Source organism: Orcinus orca, chromosome 14 (assembly GCF_937001465.1).
Source record: "Orcinus orca chromosome 14, mOrcOrc1.1, whole genome shotgun sequence".
NCBI classification, from domain to species: domain Eukaryota; kingdom Metazoa; phylum Chordata; class Mammalia; order Artiodactyla; family Delphinidae; genus Orcinus; species Orcinus orca.
The window spans coordinates 74,096,102-74,112,745 of NC_064572.1; the positions used below are offsets into that span (position 1 = coordinate 74,096,102).

General features: G+C 47.6%; 1 protein-coding gene across 8 annotated transcripts in view; it reads right to left on the minus strand.

Moving 5' to 3' along the window:
* The window catches only part of LOC101287605 (nebulin-related-anchoring protein), a 74,619-nt gene that overhangs the window by 18,298 nt on the left and 39,677 nt on the right, over positions 1-16,644 (minus strand). For all 8 annotated transcript variants that reach the window (XM_049697028.1, XM_049697034.1, XM_049697033.1 and 5 more), the window contains 12 exons: positions 16,329-16,427; positions 15,133-15,237; positions 13,875-13,982; positions 11,977-12,288; positions 10,742-10,846; positions 8,552-8,650; positions 6,808-6,912; positions 5,985-6,092; positions 5,352-5,465; positions 3,467-3,664; positions 1,655-1,759; positions 302-400 (listed from right to left, as the gene is read on the minus strand). In XM_049697028.1, the coding sequence (XP_049552985.1) occupies positions 302-400; positions 1,655-1,759; positions 3,467-3,664; positions 5,352-5,465; positions 5,985-6,092; positions 6,808-6,912; positions 8,552-8,650; positions 10,742-10,846; positions 11,977-12,288; positions 13,875-13,982; positions 15,133-15,237; positions 16,329-16,427 (1,557 nt within the window). The remainder of the gene's footprint in view (positions 1-301; positions 401-1,654; positions 1,760-3,466; positions 3,665-5,351; positions 5,466-5,984; positions 6,093-6,807; positions 6,913-8,551; positions 8,651-10,741; positions 10,847-11,976; positions 12,289-13,874; positions 13,983-15,132; positions 15,238-16,328; positions 16,428-16,644) is intronic.

Sequence of the window (16,644 nt, forward strand, 5' to 3'; positions counted from 1 at the left end):
GATTCGGTGGGTCTGGGGTGGGGCCTGAGGTTTGGTATTTCTAACAAGCTCCCAGGGGATGCTGATGCCGTCGGTCCGTGACCACATTTGGGGGGGCGAGACGACAGACTAAACCAGATTTCTTCCTGGGCCTTTTTTCCTTCTGGAAACTGTTGAGGCTCCATCTAATGACATTCTTTTCTTTCCATGCAAACACCCATCCTTCCCGCGACCCCCGCCAACCCCACAAATATTCACACATATTTTTTAGCAATCCAGCAGTTTTTAAAAAGCCCATCCCAAAGCCGTCCGAAGATTTTACCTCGTTTGTAATCTGGTTGCTGAGTTTTGCATGAGTGAGGCTGGGAGTGTCTGTCACGGCCGTGTACTTGAATGACTGGGGGTGCTGACGATATTTACTCTGAGCTCACACACAAGAGGCAATAAGAAGACAAGGTAAGATGCAAAAGCAGCAGAAGAACGTGCTCATTAAGCACTAGCTATAAAACCTCGTTTTGCAAAGGCTGCTAGTCTGTGGCCCAGAATCCAGTCCGTCCCCTGCTCTTGTGACCTCAGAACCCAGTGGGATGAAGCAGCAGAGAGGAGAGGACGGATGGAATCAGATGCTTATCAATGGGAAAGGGAGATCTAGTCCTTTGCTACGAATGTGAACACGACTATAGAGATTCACGTTTTGCTCCCAAATTTCCTTTGCTCGCTGGAAACCCTGGGCTCCTCAGCTTTGGGGGGGTACCAGAAACAACCGTGCAGCTTAAAATAATCCACATGCCTGTATGCCACTCCAGGGGATGGGATTCAGTAAATCGTCAGTGGGCTCTGTACTTTAAGTTCCAAAGGGGATTCTGATGCACCATGAGGTTTAGAAACCACTCGCTTTAGAGATTTCATTGGAAAAGCAAAGCACAAAATTAAATCTCAACTCCCACAGTGAGGCCAATTCCGCTTGCTCAGAGCTTCTAATCAATGCGTAAGCCATTCTGAGGCACCCAGGCTGGACGCTGATCGCCTTTTGCTTGCAGTGCCTTCCATTATGCCTATCTACCGTGAATGGAAATCCCAGAGCCCTCCCAGGGGTGGGCAAGATTCCTCAGGAGTTCAAAGAGCTTAGAATTCCAGACTTCGGTAATTTACCAAGAAGTTATCACCAAGCTTATAGCCACCATTTCATATACAGCCACCAGAGAAGCACAGGGCTTAGATTAGTGCTGACCCTCACAAAAACTAAATGAGAGAGGTCTGAGCATTCCCATTTGACTGATTAAGAGGTTGAGGCTCAGAGAGGGCAGGTGACTGGCTTGAGGTCACACAGCAAATGAGTACTGGCCTGCAATTTCAGTCACTACATGTGTCTCCAAAGCCTGCCCTCTTTTCATTGTACCACAAGCCACTCTTCAAAGGGACCCTAGGAAAGTACATCTTAGGATCCAGCAAATAATTCTTATATGTTAATATAGGAACTGGCTCGAGATCTGCAAAGCTATCTTAAACGGCATCCAGTCTGAATGGAGAAGGGAGTAAGGAGAGAGGCTGGGGGAGCTGCCACTGCTAACAGTGTAGCATCTAACTGGCTTTAGTAAGAAACAAACAGATTGTTGTGTAACATCTACCATGGAATATACTTGACACCCCCCAACCCGTCCTGGTCTCTGGTTACCTCACTGATGAGTTCAGATGCTCTCTTTCTCCCTTCAATGTCTAACGTGCCTGGAATGACACAGGCAACGCCTCGCATGAAGTTCAGGTCCGACCGGTACAAATTCTACAAGGAACAACACGAGGAATCAGAAAAGCCAAGCTCGCAGAATGAGGAAGGACCCACGACAGACAGCATCATAATCAGAACTCAAGGCCAGGGCAGTCTCTCCAGATACATCACACTCAGCAAATACACACACGCTTCTTACTTAAATGCTCATTAGGGAGACAAAAATGTAGGTCAGAAGAAAATAATTCTGCTGTCACTTGTCTCCGTAGCTGTTAGAGGGACGCTTGGCGGATTTTTATTTTAATGTGGGCTATCAAAAAATAAACGCTGGAGCGGATTGTGGTTAGAAAGTCAGCTGTCTTGGGGCAAATGTGGAAATGGTTTAATGGGTCTTCAAAACAAAACCCAGCAGCAGAAGGCGGCATTAATTAATCATGGGTTAAGAAAGAACTAATAAATGAATCCAGAATAATCTGGCAAAGGCCCGAGTCTGTGTGGGTGGAGGCGGTGTGTGTACCTGAGGGGTCTGGGCTGACAGTTTAAAGGGAGCCCCAAGTTCACTCCCCTTCGGCCACCGAGGCGCCCCGGTGCGTGCCGCCTTCCAATTGCTATGGCAACGAGAGGCAGGGGAAGCCAGGGCTCTGCTCAAGTGACAAACGGGCCCCTGAGTTGAGCGTGGCTGCTCCCTCGTTCCTCCACCTGCTGTCGGGTTCCTGACAGTTTATGTCACTTAGTAAACGCTGTACACAGGCGGAAAATTCCAGTGGACAACAGTAACCCGGATCTGAGCACCGCTCAGCTCTCAGGCCCTGCCAAACCAGAAAGAGGGTTCTGGGGGGACTGTTTTATCTTCCAGCAGAGGTCCGTTACTTGCAAATCTCCCGGCACGGAAACGTGGTGGCAAGCTGGGAGATGAGGCGAGTACCAAAAAGGATGCTGCTGCCTGTTGGGAAGACACATTCTGTATCTCCTTGGGAGTGAGGACATCCTCCAACGCTTCCCAACGCTCCCGGGCCTGCCTGCTTCAGAAAACAGGTGGCATGAGCTAGAAATGCCCTCATTGGGGTGGGGTGGGGGGCGTGAAGGCCTCCAAGACTCCTTGGGAGGACTCAGGAAGGGTCTCTGGGACCCTTATTTCCCTGCCCTCTGCTCAACACTCTCCTCTGCCTGAAGTGGGTCAGTTCCAAAGGGGCTCTGAGCAACTCTCCCAGCAGATCTCAGGCCTCTTCCGAAGTTGGGTGGCCCGGGAACATATGATGTGCCAAGAAGAACCCCAGCTCAAGCTGGGGCCAGAGGCAACTCCGTTGGCAAGTCTTGAACATGCAAAACCATACGCCTTGAAAGCGTCTTCCTTGGACACCATCCAAGTCCCAGCACCCACTTTCTCATTTATAGTTTTATGATCTTGCACGAGCTATTTAACTTCTTTGAGACTCACTATAGCTTCTCTGTAAAATGGGGATAAAGAGTACCGATATAGGGTCATTTGGAGGATTAAATGAGATAATGCCTGAAAACACAATGCTCGGAATTCAGCAGAAGGACTCAATAAACTGCTGTCGTTGCTGTTAATAGATCTGTGCAATTGTGCTTATGAAGAGCTAGGCAGGAACAAGCAGGGCAGGTGCTTTAAAAGAAAACCCAGGTACGGGATTCCTCATCTCCGGAAGCCCCACTGAGCCACCAGCAGTTTGTGGGTCACTGCCTCACGATCAGATTTAAGAGGAAAAGAGCCTGGAGAGAGAGGCCCGGTCCCCTTACCTCACTCTGCAACCTGTGAGCTTTCTTGGCACAGCTGAGCCTCAGGTCCTCGGCCAAGGACGTATACTGGGGGAGTGGGTGTCTGTAGTCCTGGTCGCTGGCCAGGGTCTGAGCCTTCTTGGCGTGCACCAGTGTTACCATGTCCAATGGCAGATGGAACTGTGCCTTTGAGTGTTCAAAGTCTTTCCTGTAATTCACCTAGATGGGCAGACAGATCAATAGCAGCTATTTCAAAGCCGCCATTTGCATCAGGACCATGAGGGAGAGCAATGCGACGCGATTGTCCCAGGTGAGCCCAGGAGGCTTTCCTGGCAGGGCCAGGGCTCCTTTCTTGCAGCGACTGGCTTAACAAGCAGGGCTCGTCTCCAGGTCCTGCCACTCACCATCTCCAGCTCTTGGATGATCAAGGCCCATGGTTCCCCTACTTGGGGAAAATACGGAAGTTCAAGGGACAGATATAATGTCAGTGGTTCCCTTGCTCAAGTCCTTAGATCTTCCCATTTTCCAGAGGCAAGAAGACACATGGCTAAGCCGCCGCCTGCTCCACACGCTTTCTCCCCATCACCCTCTCAAGTTCAGACTGAGACACCAGGGGTTCTCCTCTCATGCTAGGTAACGGAGAGCTTCTTCAGACATCAGATGACATCCCAGTAAATCTGGGAGCCAGGAGCAGTGGGCAGATGCTTGAAAAGCCAGTTCTGAGGGGTGGGTATTCCCAAGAGCCCAACATGCATCCTAAGGGGGGAAGGGAGAGGCCCATTTCCAGACCTCAAGCTCTGCCCCAGTCCTCGGAGGAGCGTTTGAAGGTCCACAAAGCTCACTCTGGGCTTTCTGGGGAGTCAGACGCATAAGCGCCGCCTCTTCCTCCACCCTTCCCACTGCCCTCCAAGCTCCAGCCACTCATCCCTAACCTCCGACCCCCACCTCCGCGCACCCTCCCCACCCCTAGCATACAGCCAGGGACAATTCATGTCCAATCCCGCCCCAGTACCGAAAGCGGAGAGAAGTGTTAGAAACAGGGAAACTGAGGCAGGGAACAAAAGAGACGAGAACGTGTGAAACTGTGGAAAGAGCATGCGATGGCGAGCTAGCTGCACGTTCTAGTCTGGCCCTTGAAAGCTGACCTTGGGCAAGGGATTGAGACACTCAGAGTCTAGGTTTCCTTATCAGTAACCAGGATGAACAAGTGATGCTCCTAGAAATAAGTTGATGATTAAATGAGACACTGCGTGTAAAATGTTTAGTCCTCTGCTACATGTTGGACACACATTCGATTTCATCACAGCCACTAGCCAACTCACGTATGGGCAAGGAGATACCGTATACACACATGTGCCGGCATCCAGGGGATCAAATCAAGGGGTGCAAACTCAGATGCCACCAGAGACCAGACAGGTAGCATAAATGAGTGAAGGTGGGGGGGGAGGAGGGGTTGGCTGCATGACTAGGAGAGTACAGATCCCTTCTAAATGGGGCTCTCAGTAATCAACTTCAACAGTAGCCTTGAGGAATCCAGGTCCGGCTTCTGCACAGAAGTCTAAAACTTTTACGTAAAGTTTTCCGTTTGGCAAGGTTTGCAATTAATTCGCTCTGCAGACCCAACAGAACACCTCTGCGGTCCAAATCCAGCCCACAGGCCCCCATGTGTGGTCACTGGTCAAAACCCTAGAATGTCCAGCCTGGAAGGGAGCTAAGGGGTCAAGTAGTCCTATCTCTCACTTGACTGAGGAAGAAGCTGAAACCCAGAGGGGCCAAGGGACCTGACCACGCCACCTAGCTAGCTAGGACAGAGCCAATACCCTCAACCGGAAGGACACAGGATAGCTGCCGGCTGTGCGTCATTAGGTGGGGGGCCCCCCGCTCCACTGCGTTCTCTCCCACTTACTTGGCTCTGCAGAGAGCTCGCGTACACTGAATGCGCAAGGCTGATATCATCTTCCAAGCTCCGGGAGCCGAGCATCTGCCCTTTCATTTTCTCAAATGCCTCTTTGTATTTGTACTAAAGGGAAAGAGAGCGGGAGAGAGTAACAGCTCGAGGACAAGGGACACGGAATGGAAGAGGTGGGTATTGGGTGAAAATGTTTTGTTCTTTTGACAGTAACTGGGTGAGTTAAAAGAAAAGGCGCGGGAGTCGTCAAAAGGCCTATTCTTTCATATGCAAGCCTCCCAATGACTAAAGGGCTGGGATATGAAATGGCAGGACATGAGAGCGCTTGGGCCGCCCACACTGGAGGAAGGTGGGTACATTGTTAACAGTCTCTTCACGTGGACTTGCTTTAGGAAAGCGCCTGGTGGAGGGTGCATTTCATCTGCCGGGGGTCCATATTTACAGTCCAGCATCAGCTTTGTACCCTGGCTGGGGGATTTTTGCTGTTGTTGTAAGGCATGTTCCTTCTCACAGTCAGTTGGGAGAGCAGAGGATGTTATCCACAGGCAAAAGAAGGCAGGGGTTAGGGGCAAAGGGAATAAAAATTGGTGAGGATTCAACATTGTCCTAGGAATGGAGGTGGAGGCTTACATCACTTATGATTTCACCAGAAGCCTTTGCCGCCTGGAACGGAATGGCATCCAATCTCAGTTTATAGCCACCGTCTCGAAGTTTGCTCCAGGATTCCTTGTAACGCGTCTGTCGAGAAGATGTGCACCAATAAAGACCCTCCCGTGACCTGGTGGTTTCCTGAACTCCCATTATCAGAATGAGAATCTGGTTTCTTGTGGAGTTTTTTTCCCCCAGTGAGAGATCACTGTAGCTTAGCAAAAACCAACAAAGAGTTGGATCCTGCCTTATGTCCACCCCTGGAGGGGAGAGCCATGGGGGTGGGTTTAAAAACCAAGAGCTTTGGAGTCAGAACCAGATCGCTCTGAGCAGCAGTTGATGGGAAGAAGGAGGCATGAGGCTGCGTGGGCACAGCTCTTGATGGAGAATAAAGATGAACGACTGTCTCTGCTGAAGAAGAGGAAAGCGGGTGCTGATAGGGATGACGGAAGGGAAGAGTTAAGTCTCCCAAGTCTCTCTTTGGCTGGATGTCTATATTCCGATGCTCCCATATTCCAGCCCCTCAGTACAAATGTCCTTTGCACTCAGGAAGTTTTCCTAGTCTCATCCTTATCAATGAGCTTGAATCTTCTGCAGGACCAGCTACATAATTTGCAGGGCCCAGTGCAAAGGAAAACATAGGGCCCCTTGTTCAGAAATCTCAACAGATTTCAACATGGTGACAGCAGAGCATTAAACCAAGTGTGGAAGAACAGGACGCTTCTGAGCATGGGATGCAGTACAACTGTGCAGGTCCCTGAACCTCCAGTAATTAAAACCAGCCCCCCTCCTCCATTAGCCTCACCTCACTGATATTCATGGCATTCAGCTTGGCCAGCAGGACTTCCGGGAGATCTGCTGTCTGTGTGTAATGATGCTTTATGTTTTCTCCTTGTTCCCTGTATAACCTCTGTGGATGGAGAGAGGTTTTGCATTAAACCCGGAAGCCTCCCCCATACAGCCGTCAGCCAAGTTACACTCCAGGAGACAAGGGCACTGCAGCTGCCACCTCCACACAGAGACAAGATCTTGGGCGCCCTGCCTCTCCCTGGCTCCTACGGCTAAGCGCGGTGACATGCACTTCATTCCCTCCGGAGTTCTAGTTCCCAGCCCAGAACATGACAGGCTGAAACTTCTCTCTCAGTTAATACTCCACTTGTAGCATACTGCTGAGACGGGTGTCAGATGAGAAAATGATGGCTGGTTAACATCTAGTAATTCCGTTATTAACTATAAGCTAGGAAAGGACATCAAAATTCAGCAGGCACAAGAGAAAATGGCTCTTCCACAGGCGAGATTTTCTCTGGACCTTCTACCCTTCTACCCTCCCGCCACCTCAAGGAATCTTGTGCTAATAAACGTTTCCTGTGTGGGTCTGGGGCGTTCTTCATCTAGAACTCTTATCTGGGCTTATGATAATTCTAGTAGTTAGCAATGACACGTGGAGTTGGCATCTGCCACCAGAGAAAGTTTCTAAACCAGGCTTTTCCATCCCAAATCTTATTAGATGTGTCCAAGCTTCTACGTATCACAGCAGTGCCCCCTAGAGTTGGTTAGGATAAGGAAAAAAGCAGCTATTTTCTTTTTTTTTTTTTTCCATACAAAAGTTCTGGTTTGACCATCTGTGTTTCTCAGAATTAAACCTGCTTCTGAAGGGGTGATGGTCAAGAAATTATACATTTCTAAACCCGTAAGTTTGTAAATCATCCCATAACATATTCTGACGGGCACTCAAGCCATCTCAGAATGCCTGTCGAATAAGGGCCAACAGGAATAATTTGTTCAATGGGGAAGCAAGGGAGACATTTTGAAAGCCCTCCCCACCAAGTTTTGTCAATTTCCCCCATGGCAAGTTGAATGGTCTGAAGATATTTAAAAGGCACGTCCGCCCTGCGCAATGACCTGGGGGCCCCTCTCAGTAGAATCAGCCGACCAGGGCTAATCCACATCTTAACATGAATTTTTAGAGGACCTCATCATTCCGTCTAGTTTATGAGGAACCCTGCGCTGAGAGGGCAAAAGGCCAGATCTCGGCTTCATTTTATAAAGGGAGTATGGGAAATGGCTCGAAAGTTAGTCTAATGTACCTAAATCAGACCCAAATCCTTTTCAAAGTCTTTGGGAGAATTCGGAAAGCAAGAATTCCTGCCGTGTGTCCCAAGGAGCCCTAGGCATTCTAATTCCTAGGTGTTATAATTACCAAGAATTTCGCCCAGAAGTCCCACGTCTGAAAACAATGCTTCGAAACAAAAGGAGAGGGGAAAAGACCTGGACCACAGACAAATCCTGGAGACGTGCAAATGGGAAGGAGTGAAAGCATGGGGCAGTGGGGTGGTGGAGCCCTCCTTGGCATCCTAAGAGCAGCGGTAACACCCATCTACATCCTGATGAGGAGGCCCCGCCACTAAGGTGAGCCCTCAACAAAGGATAAGAAGCTCCTTCATCCTTAGAACAACAGAAGGAGCAAGCCAAGAACCCCTGGGCTTCAATCGCAGGGTTGAAAGAAGAGCCCACTCTTAGAGTCGTAATGTATATACATTATCGCTTACATCCACTGCTTGGGTGTAACTAATTCTGGCCTGGACCATCTCCGGAGTGTCTTTAATACTGGTAAACTTCAAAGCATCTGGATGCTGACGGTACTTCTTCTGTTGAGCAGAAAAAGATCAAAGCTGTGAATTTTGTGCTGTTCTTTCATGCCATTTGAAAGAGAAAATCATAGGTTGCTTGAGATTAGAGTGAATTTGTGAACATAATTATTATTCGGCTTCCTCCATCTTTATATCCTAGGTGCCTTCAGGTTAATATTTGTTTCAATTTAAGAATAACCTCGTGTCAATTAACATTAAAGTATTTCTACCTGGTGCAAAGAAAACATCTCAAAATTAGGTTATACCAGTAAAATACTAGAGGATACACACTTAGTGAAGGATTTTTTATATAGCCTTCAAATACTGTCTTGCAGTTGTTTACATATTTTAGTTCGGGTCTCCCAAGCAAGAAAGGACACTCACAGTTACATTGATCAGCTGAAGCTTTCCATTTTCCTTCCACAAAAGAACTGGGCAGAGATTACCAGAGTCAAAACCCTTGCATTTAAGTCAGTGACTGTACATTATCTAATCACTTTAGAAACCGGGTCAGTTAACATACACAATAATTCTATAAGTGTTATAAGAAAAAGGGTGCTATTATTGAAAGGAGTCATCATACAGTTTGAAACAGACTGAGTAAAACAAAAAAAAAATTACCAGAAATTCAAATGCTAACAGAGTCCTAGATACCCAATTTTGAAGTATTCTGAAAATTATGCTTCAATTCATTCCTTTTTTTTTTTTTAATTACAGTTCCAGTAGACTGAAAACAGTGGCTACCTTAATGGGATTATGAAGTATATCTTTTCTTCAATCAAACAATTATTTTAGAAACACTTCCTTATTTATTGGGTTGGATATCTGTATACTGGGTTGTCTTAAGAAGACAGTTCAATATTCAGCTGAATTTGACCCATCAACTGTTTTTGTAAATAAAGATTTATTAGAACACAGTCGTGCCCGTTCACTTACGTATTGTCTATGGCTGCATCATGCTACAATGGTAGAGGTAAGCAGTTACAACAGAAGCAAAACGAAAAAAATGAAAAATATTTACCATCAGGTCCTTTACAAAAAAAGGTTTGCTAACTCCTGCTTTAAATGACAGGTGTGTGTGCATCTGTGGCTCTTTCACGGTGCCTGGCATTCTGTCTGAAAATTTAGAGGCCAATCCAATTTGACACTAAACTGGAAATGTGCCAAACTGGAATGAGATGGTTGGGAAAAGTTGCTGGAAGATGTCTTGCCTTCCTGAAGTCTGAGGACTAAGTATAAAGCACGGAAGATAAGCAAATCTGTTGAATAAGTTTGCAAAATGTGGTAGAAGATTAAGACCACCGTGGGACAAATGGTTCCAAAAAGATCCCTTGGATGCCAGACTTTGATGCATGAAGGAATCATCTCGAAGTCTAAGTGATGGGTATACTGGGAAACGGTACCATGAGCATCTAGTGCGTAGAGGCCAGGGATGCTGCCAAACATCCCACAGGCCCAGGACAGCCCCACCGCACAGAATTATCAAAACGTCCACAGCGCCAAGGTTGAGAAACCCTGATCTAATCTTTAAAAGATCTGCTCAGGGATACTGGCCTAAAATGCGAGGAAAGGGCTCCTTTCATAAGCCTTCGGGTCCAGCGAGGTTGGCTGCGAGTAGACGGGAGTGAGATTCAAATAGAAATGAGACCCTCCAACAAAAAAAGAACCAGAACCGTGCCACGTGTTCGACACCACATGAATATTCAAAAACTGTTTACACTGCCTGCTGCAGAAAGAAAGGGAGAAAATGTGCGTGAAGTCACAAAAGGGCTTTCTAGGTGCAATAAATGTATCTTTTTATCATCTGTCCCGTGTTGCTTCATTAAAAAGGTGAGTTGCTGGGTAGCAATTGAGCTCTGTTTGATTGTCATTATTATTCATAATATCATTTGTCACCCACTTTGTTTTGGCCCGGGCTCTCTGGGCCCCTACTGGGGTGTGTTTGGTATGTAGTTTCCCTCTAATTACCAGCCTTAGTCTGGGTTTTGAGGCCTTTCATGTAGCTTTGCCTTCTTCTTCGCCTTTTGAGTGGAAATTATTTTAATTTTATACAGAAATGCCGCACGCCTAATGCAGCCAGGCCTGCTGCACGCTGTCAGGGAATCTCACCTCGCTAATGAGTGCTCCTGCCTTCTTCGCCTGCTCCACATTTAATGACCCGGTGGCGACCCAGCCCGTGCCTTTCATCCACTTCACATCTGCCCTGTATTGGTTCTGACAAAGGAGAAAGGAAAGAAAAAAAAAAGGCAGGCCATTGTTGGTGTGCGGACACTTAAAGGGCTGTTAACAGCTCCCCAATGTCGCCCTGGTGCCAGCTGAGTCAAATTAGATGCCACTTTTGTCTTATCTATTTCTGCACAGTCACAGGTAGGGCTCCAAAATGTAAATTAATTTCCCGCTTAATTGGAGCCGCCCCGCTGCCAGCGGCTTTGGCCCCGCCCGACACTATTGGGGGTGGGGCCGCAGGAGCCAAATGAGCCGCATCCCTCATTACAGGCCACGCAGGCCTCCGGAAGAAGGCCGTCCTCGCTGTCTGCTTTGCCTGGTCTCTTGTTTAAAATGACATGCAGGGGAGAAGAAAATGAGAATTCACAACAGAACCCAGGTGGGGAGCTATTTGAGGGAATATCACAAGACATTCGAGGCTTCCCACAGTGCCAGTTCCTTCTTAGGAAGCTCGGTGCAGGGCGGGGGGGTAGTTCTCATTTTCTCCCTTGCCATTGAAGGAGTACTTTTAATGGAAAGCCATTTAAGTGGACACGTCTCTAAAACTAGCATATCACCTCTCGATCCAGAAAGAGCTCTACCTGGAAGGGTGTGTCTGCGCTGCCTCCACCCCACGCCCACGTGTGACAGTCTGGTTGCAACTGACCTGCCTGTTCGGTTCACCCACTTTCTCTTGCAAGAGTCAACCGAAGATGAAAGAATATAACGAGAAAGGGGAGAGGGTTGTTGACGACTAGCAAGGTGCCCTTTCTAAAAATGGGACTACCAACATTAGAATGAGTACCAGGGATGCTCTCCCAGAGCAGGCCACAGTTAAGGTCACAAATACATGCCTCCCACCCCACTGTCGCCACCGCCCTGCAAGAAAAAGAAATACGGAAAACATACGTAGATCAGAATTCCAAGAAGAAAGGAGTAACTGTATGATTTTTAGGGGTAGTATAGAATCTAAAATAGACACAGTTTGAGTAAAAGTTAAAGCACTAGGAAGCTAAAATGTTTCCACTTAGGGACCCAGAAACAGGTATCTCAGGGAATAAACGACATCCTGAAGGGTTTGGGAAAACCCTGGCACCAACACCAGCACACACACACATAAACCCACACACAGAGCTTACATCACTCTGTAAACCGTAAGCCTTCTTGGCCCATTCCACCTTCATGTCTGTGGGCAAAGCTGTAAAGTGATGGGATGCCGTCTTGTAGCCTATGTCTGTGGCTAAGTGCTGAGCCTTGCGGGCATGCACGAGGTGGATCATGTGCAGGGGGACGTGGCACTGGGATTTGGTGTCCTCAAATCCCTTCTTGTACTCCAGTTCACTCTGCAGCTTGGACATTTGCAGTGAGTGGCTAATTTGCGAATCCCCCTGGGCACCCTTAGCCCCAATGAGTTTCCCTCTGGACTTTTCATAGTTCTCCTTGTACTTCACCTAAATGAGAGGAAGAGAGCAGGGGTACATTAGCATCTCCTAAAGGAATTAAGTATCAAGCCATGCAAGAAAGTTAGAGCAAAGCCATACAAGAGAATCCTATCAGAATTAGTGTCATAGAAAGCTTGCCTCCTTAGAACAACTGATGTATTTCCTTTGATCAAAGAGTGAAAAAAAATATTACTACTCATTATTTCCTTTTACACCTGGACTGCCAGGAAGCTCAGAGCTAAACTGAAAGTTCAGCTATAGAACAGTCTTCTCAATTTCCTGGTGAAATTCTATCTTGTCTCTATGTATTTCTGGGTTTATTTTTAAGTGGCCTGTTGCTTTCATGAAAGCCACTTTATAATCTTTTTTGGTAACAGTGAGAATATTATAAAGAGAAAGTCATCACAAAATGAAAAATACACGGAATATCTAAAATACAACTGCTGTTTCAGAAAGAAGCTCAAATTAAAGACAACTGAGGTACATATAAATATTTAGGAGTTATGGGGAGCAAAAGGGAGCACATTGGCCTGAAAAAGCACTAGGCCAAAAGTAATGAGGATCCGAAAAAAGAATAAATATAGAAATGCTTTGAAAACTGTAACAGAATACTGGTGTGTGGCATCATTTCAACATCATCATTACCGTGGCCATCAGGAGACTTGGGCTCTACTCTCAAATCTGCCAGCAAGAACAACGGTATTAATATCTGCCACAATTTATTGAACACTTACGATGAGCCAGGCATGGTATAAATCTGTGTCACTCAAAGTGCATCTGAAGACAAGTGCTGGTTTGTAAAATGTTACTAGTTGATAAGATAAGGGGCTTGTGTCATAACGGAAATCAACCACATTGCCAAGCCACTGTTTAGTTCAGCTGATATCTATATACATTTACGGATATATTTTCTGTATATACATGTACTATATATATATATACACAATAGATACAGAATATATATACATGTATATATATTGGGGTTTTTTTTGGAAGCAAGACTTTCTCGATGAAGGAAGCAGAGTTTGACTTACATTCTGTCCTAGGCTCCTCATCTCACATCAGACTCATAACAGACAGCACTGGACTACAGAACACTTAATATACCTCAATTCATTTCATTTCCTCATAACCATTTTGCAATTACCAATTTACCCATGAGTTAACTGAGATTTTGAAAGGTTAAACAACCTGCCCCAAATCACAAACTGGTAGGTGATGGAGTTGGGATTTTATCCCAAGTCTATCCGACACCAGAGCCTGTACTCTTAACCATCAGCAGGCCTCTACAACCTTAGAAAGTCATGGAATGTCTCTGGGCATCAGCTTATCTGTAAAATGGGTGACTTGGATTACCACTCACACTACTACTGCTCATAATAACAGTTACGACTTACCAAAAACCAGTGTGCAGCAGGCAGTGTACCAGACACTTCAACGATTATCTCACTGCAAGGTGGTCATATTTATCTACATCTTACACATTAGAACCCTGAGGCTCAGAGAGACTGAAAACCTGCCAGGACACTTTCAGACTCTCCCAGATGTAAATGTCAGGATTCGTGGTGTCGAGCACAAGCTGGGGACTGGCTTACCTCGCTGGCCAGGTCCCTCTTGGCTTTGGCTGCCAGGAAGGCCAAGGAGTCAAGACGCAGCTCAAACCCTTTCGCCTTCTGCTTTTCCCAGTTGCTCTTATACAGTTTCTAAGGGGATTTAGGAGAAAAGAGATCATCCTCACGTGAGAGGGCTTCGCTTAGACTCTTCAATGACCTCTCCAAGAGGCAAACACCTATTACATCCTTCTGTAGAAACCCTGAGAGCCAGAGAAACCTGTAACTGGAATACAACCAGGCCTTCTTGTTCCTGCCTTAAGGCCTCTTGCCACATAGGGCTTTGGCCAAAAGAGGCAGAAATTGAACTCCAGAAGACTTGGAAAATACTAGGCGTCTTCATGGAAGTCTTAATGACTTGTCATGGGTGGAATAACATTGCACAACACACAGCAGCATGTCTGAAAATTCTCTTCTCCATCTCTGTCCACACACCCCACCAGCCCAGCAGCTGCTCCAGCTGCACCCCTTTTCCTTTCCGAGCCCAGCCTCTAGTCCATGTGGGTCTTTTCTTTGTTCCTCTCATTTTTTGTCCTGCCCCCCACCTCCAGATTTCAAGTTCTTTCTTCTGGAAGCCTCCCTCCATTTCTGTGTGTGAATCAGTTTAGCTTCTGTTGCTCCTTCTAATTCTCCCCTCTACCCATTCCTCGGATCAGGACCCTAAAGACCTGGGAGCCAAGCAGAAGAGCCAAGAAAGGCCCCTCCATAGAAGACAGAGAAGGAAAGCTGGAACTGTGCAAGCTTTCGTGTCTAAGGAACAACTGCCCTGTGAGCGCTCCTCTGAGTGTTTTGCATATAGCAGCTCGCTGAAGCCTCAAGGCGACCTAATGTCGAGGAGGCTAGGAGTGCCCTCATGTCCCATTTTGGGACAACCAAGAGAGAAGAAACCGGTTAAGCTTGCACACCTAGTAAGTGTTAGAAACAAGGATCAAACCCAGGCAGTTTGAAGCTAATGTCTGAGCTCTTATTTACTCCCCTCTTAACGCTGTTTTAACTCCAGTCCCGGAATAAACACTTCCTCCTACCCCATCCTAGAGTCAGTGGTTCAAATCTCCCGCCAGCTCATTCCTACCAAAGGCTGGTCTTCCCTCCCCTAAGATACTGGTCACGAGCTGTTTACAATGACCAGACGTACGCAGCCTCAGCTGACACAGACACACTGACATGGCCGGTGGGTTCTGTGGACCAGGCGCCTACACGCAGGGAAGCAGAGCCCTGGGCTGCTCACTCCCTCTGGCTGTACCTCACTGAGATTGGCGGCGTTGGCTTGGGCCTGTAGGAAGAGAGGCTCGTCTTTGCTGATGCTGTACTGATGGACAGACTGCTCGTGCCCTGCTTTGTACACCACCTGTAGGGAGAGAGCACCGGGTCAGAAGCAGGAGGCAAGGGAGGAGGTGGCTGGCCGCTCAGCTCCCTGTGTCTTACGTGGAAAGTCCATTACCAGACCAACCAGACCTGAGGCTGCTGGCAGCGTGCAGGAAGCGAGGTTTAACGCAGAAGAGGTGATGCAGGAAGGAGCAGCAGCGGTGAGGGGCCGGGAGGAGAATGTAGCCGGGGCGTCAACCTGAGATCCCCTCTAAGGTTTTCGTTTTCACACCTTTCCCTTGAGGAGGCATCGACTTCCCCAAGCTGTTCCCATCCACAGTGTCCATGGCCACAAAAAGTAACCCACCTGAGGGCTCAGATGAGCACAGACTCCCCAGGTGGGAAAAATAAGAAGCATCCCCTGTCACCTGCACCCCATAATCAAACCTAATGTTTCCACAGGTACTGACACCTGGAAAGTGAACAGTAACCAAAAAGGCAACATGAGCGAACATCTCCTCTGTGGAAACCATATCACTCCTGCTCTTTCTCTCTTCCACCCTCTCCCGCTCCCCAGCTTGAGTTTCCATGCAGTGGCTTTCCGCTGACTCTGAACTATGCTGACTGCATGCTTTCTGGCAGGTGTACCTGGACCTCTAGGAAGGAAAGGTAGGAATGTCCTGGCCAGATGGTAGCAGCTACACCTGTTCGGCCGTTGACCACTAACATGTAAATAACATATGTGGTGTTTCGTTGTCCCACCTTCCACATTTGAGCTCAAGTGGGCATGAAATGCACACATCCCACAAGCAAATGTTATCCTCCTCTCTCCTGGCTCCAGAATTATGGAGTCTTTGATAAGAGAGAAAAGAAGGAGAAAGAAAGGAGGAACTAGGAAAGACTGAAAGCTGAAAAGGAATAATGTCAGTTGACATCTGCCCTTAACAACCAGAGGAGAAGTGTAGTGGGTGAGGCAGGGAGACCTGAAAGCCCATAGAGAGCTGAGTCCAGCCTATTTAAAGGAAAGGCTCTTCAGTCCCTGGATCGTGCATGGGCAGCACCCGCTGCTGTCCCCAGAGGTTCCCAGGCCCATGACACAGCAGCCCGGTGGAGAAAGGGCAGCCTGGGACTCACCCCACTCTGCAGCTCCTGGCTCCTCTTGGCGTGCTCCATCTGGGAACTGTCGGCCACACTGGTAAATTTCAGCTCGTCCACCCTCTGCCTGTAGTTTTTCTGTTTCCAAAGAAAAGGGACCCCATAGCATTAGGATCGGGCTGTCCCCACCATCACACACATGCCTACACACGCATACCTCCTGTGACCCAAGCATTTCCCCAGGGGGGGATGCTCCGGCTGGTCCTATAGCTTAAAGAGGACCATGCAGACCTGAGACTTCCAGCCCTGGTGAGCTTGTTTGAGTTGCTACTACTGAATGGGGACTGGAATTTTC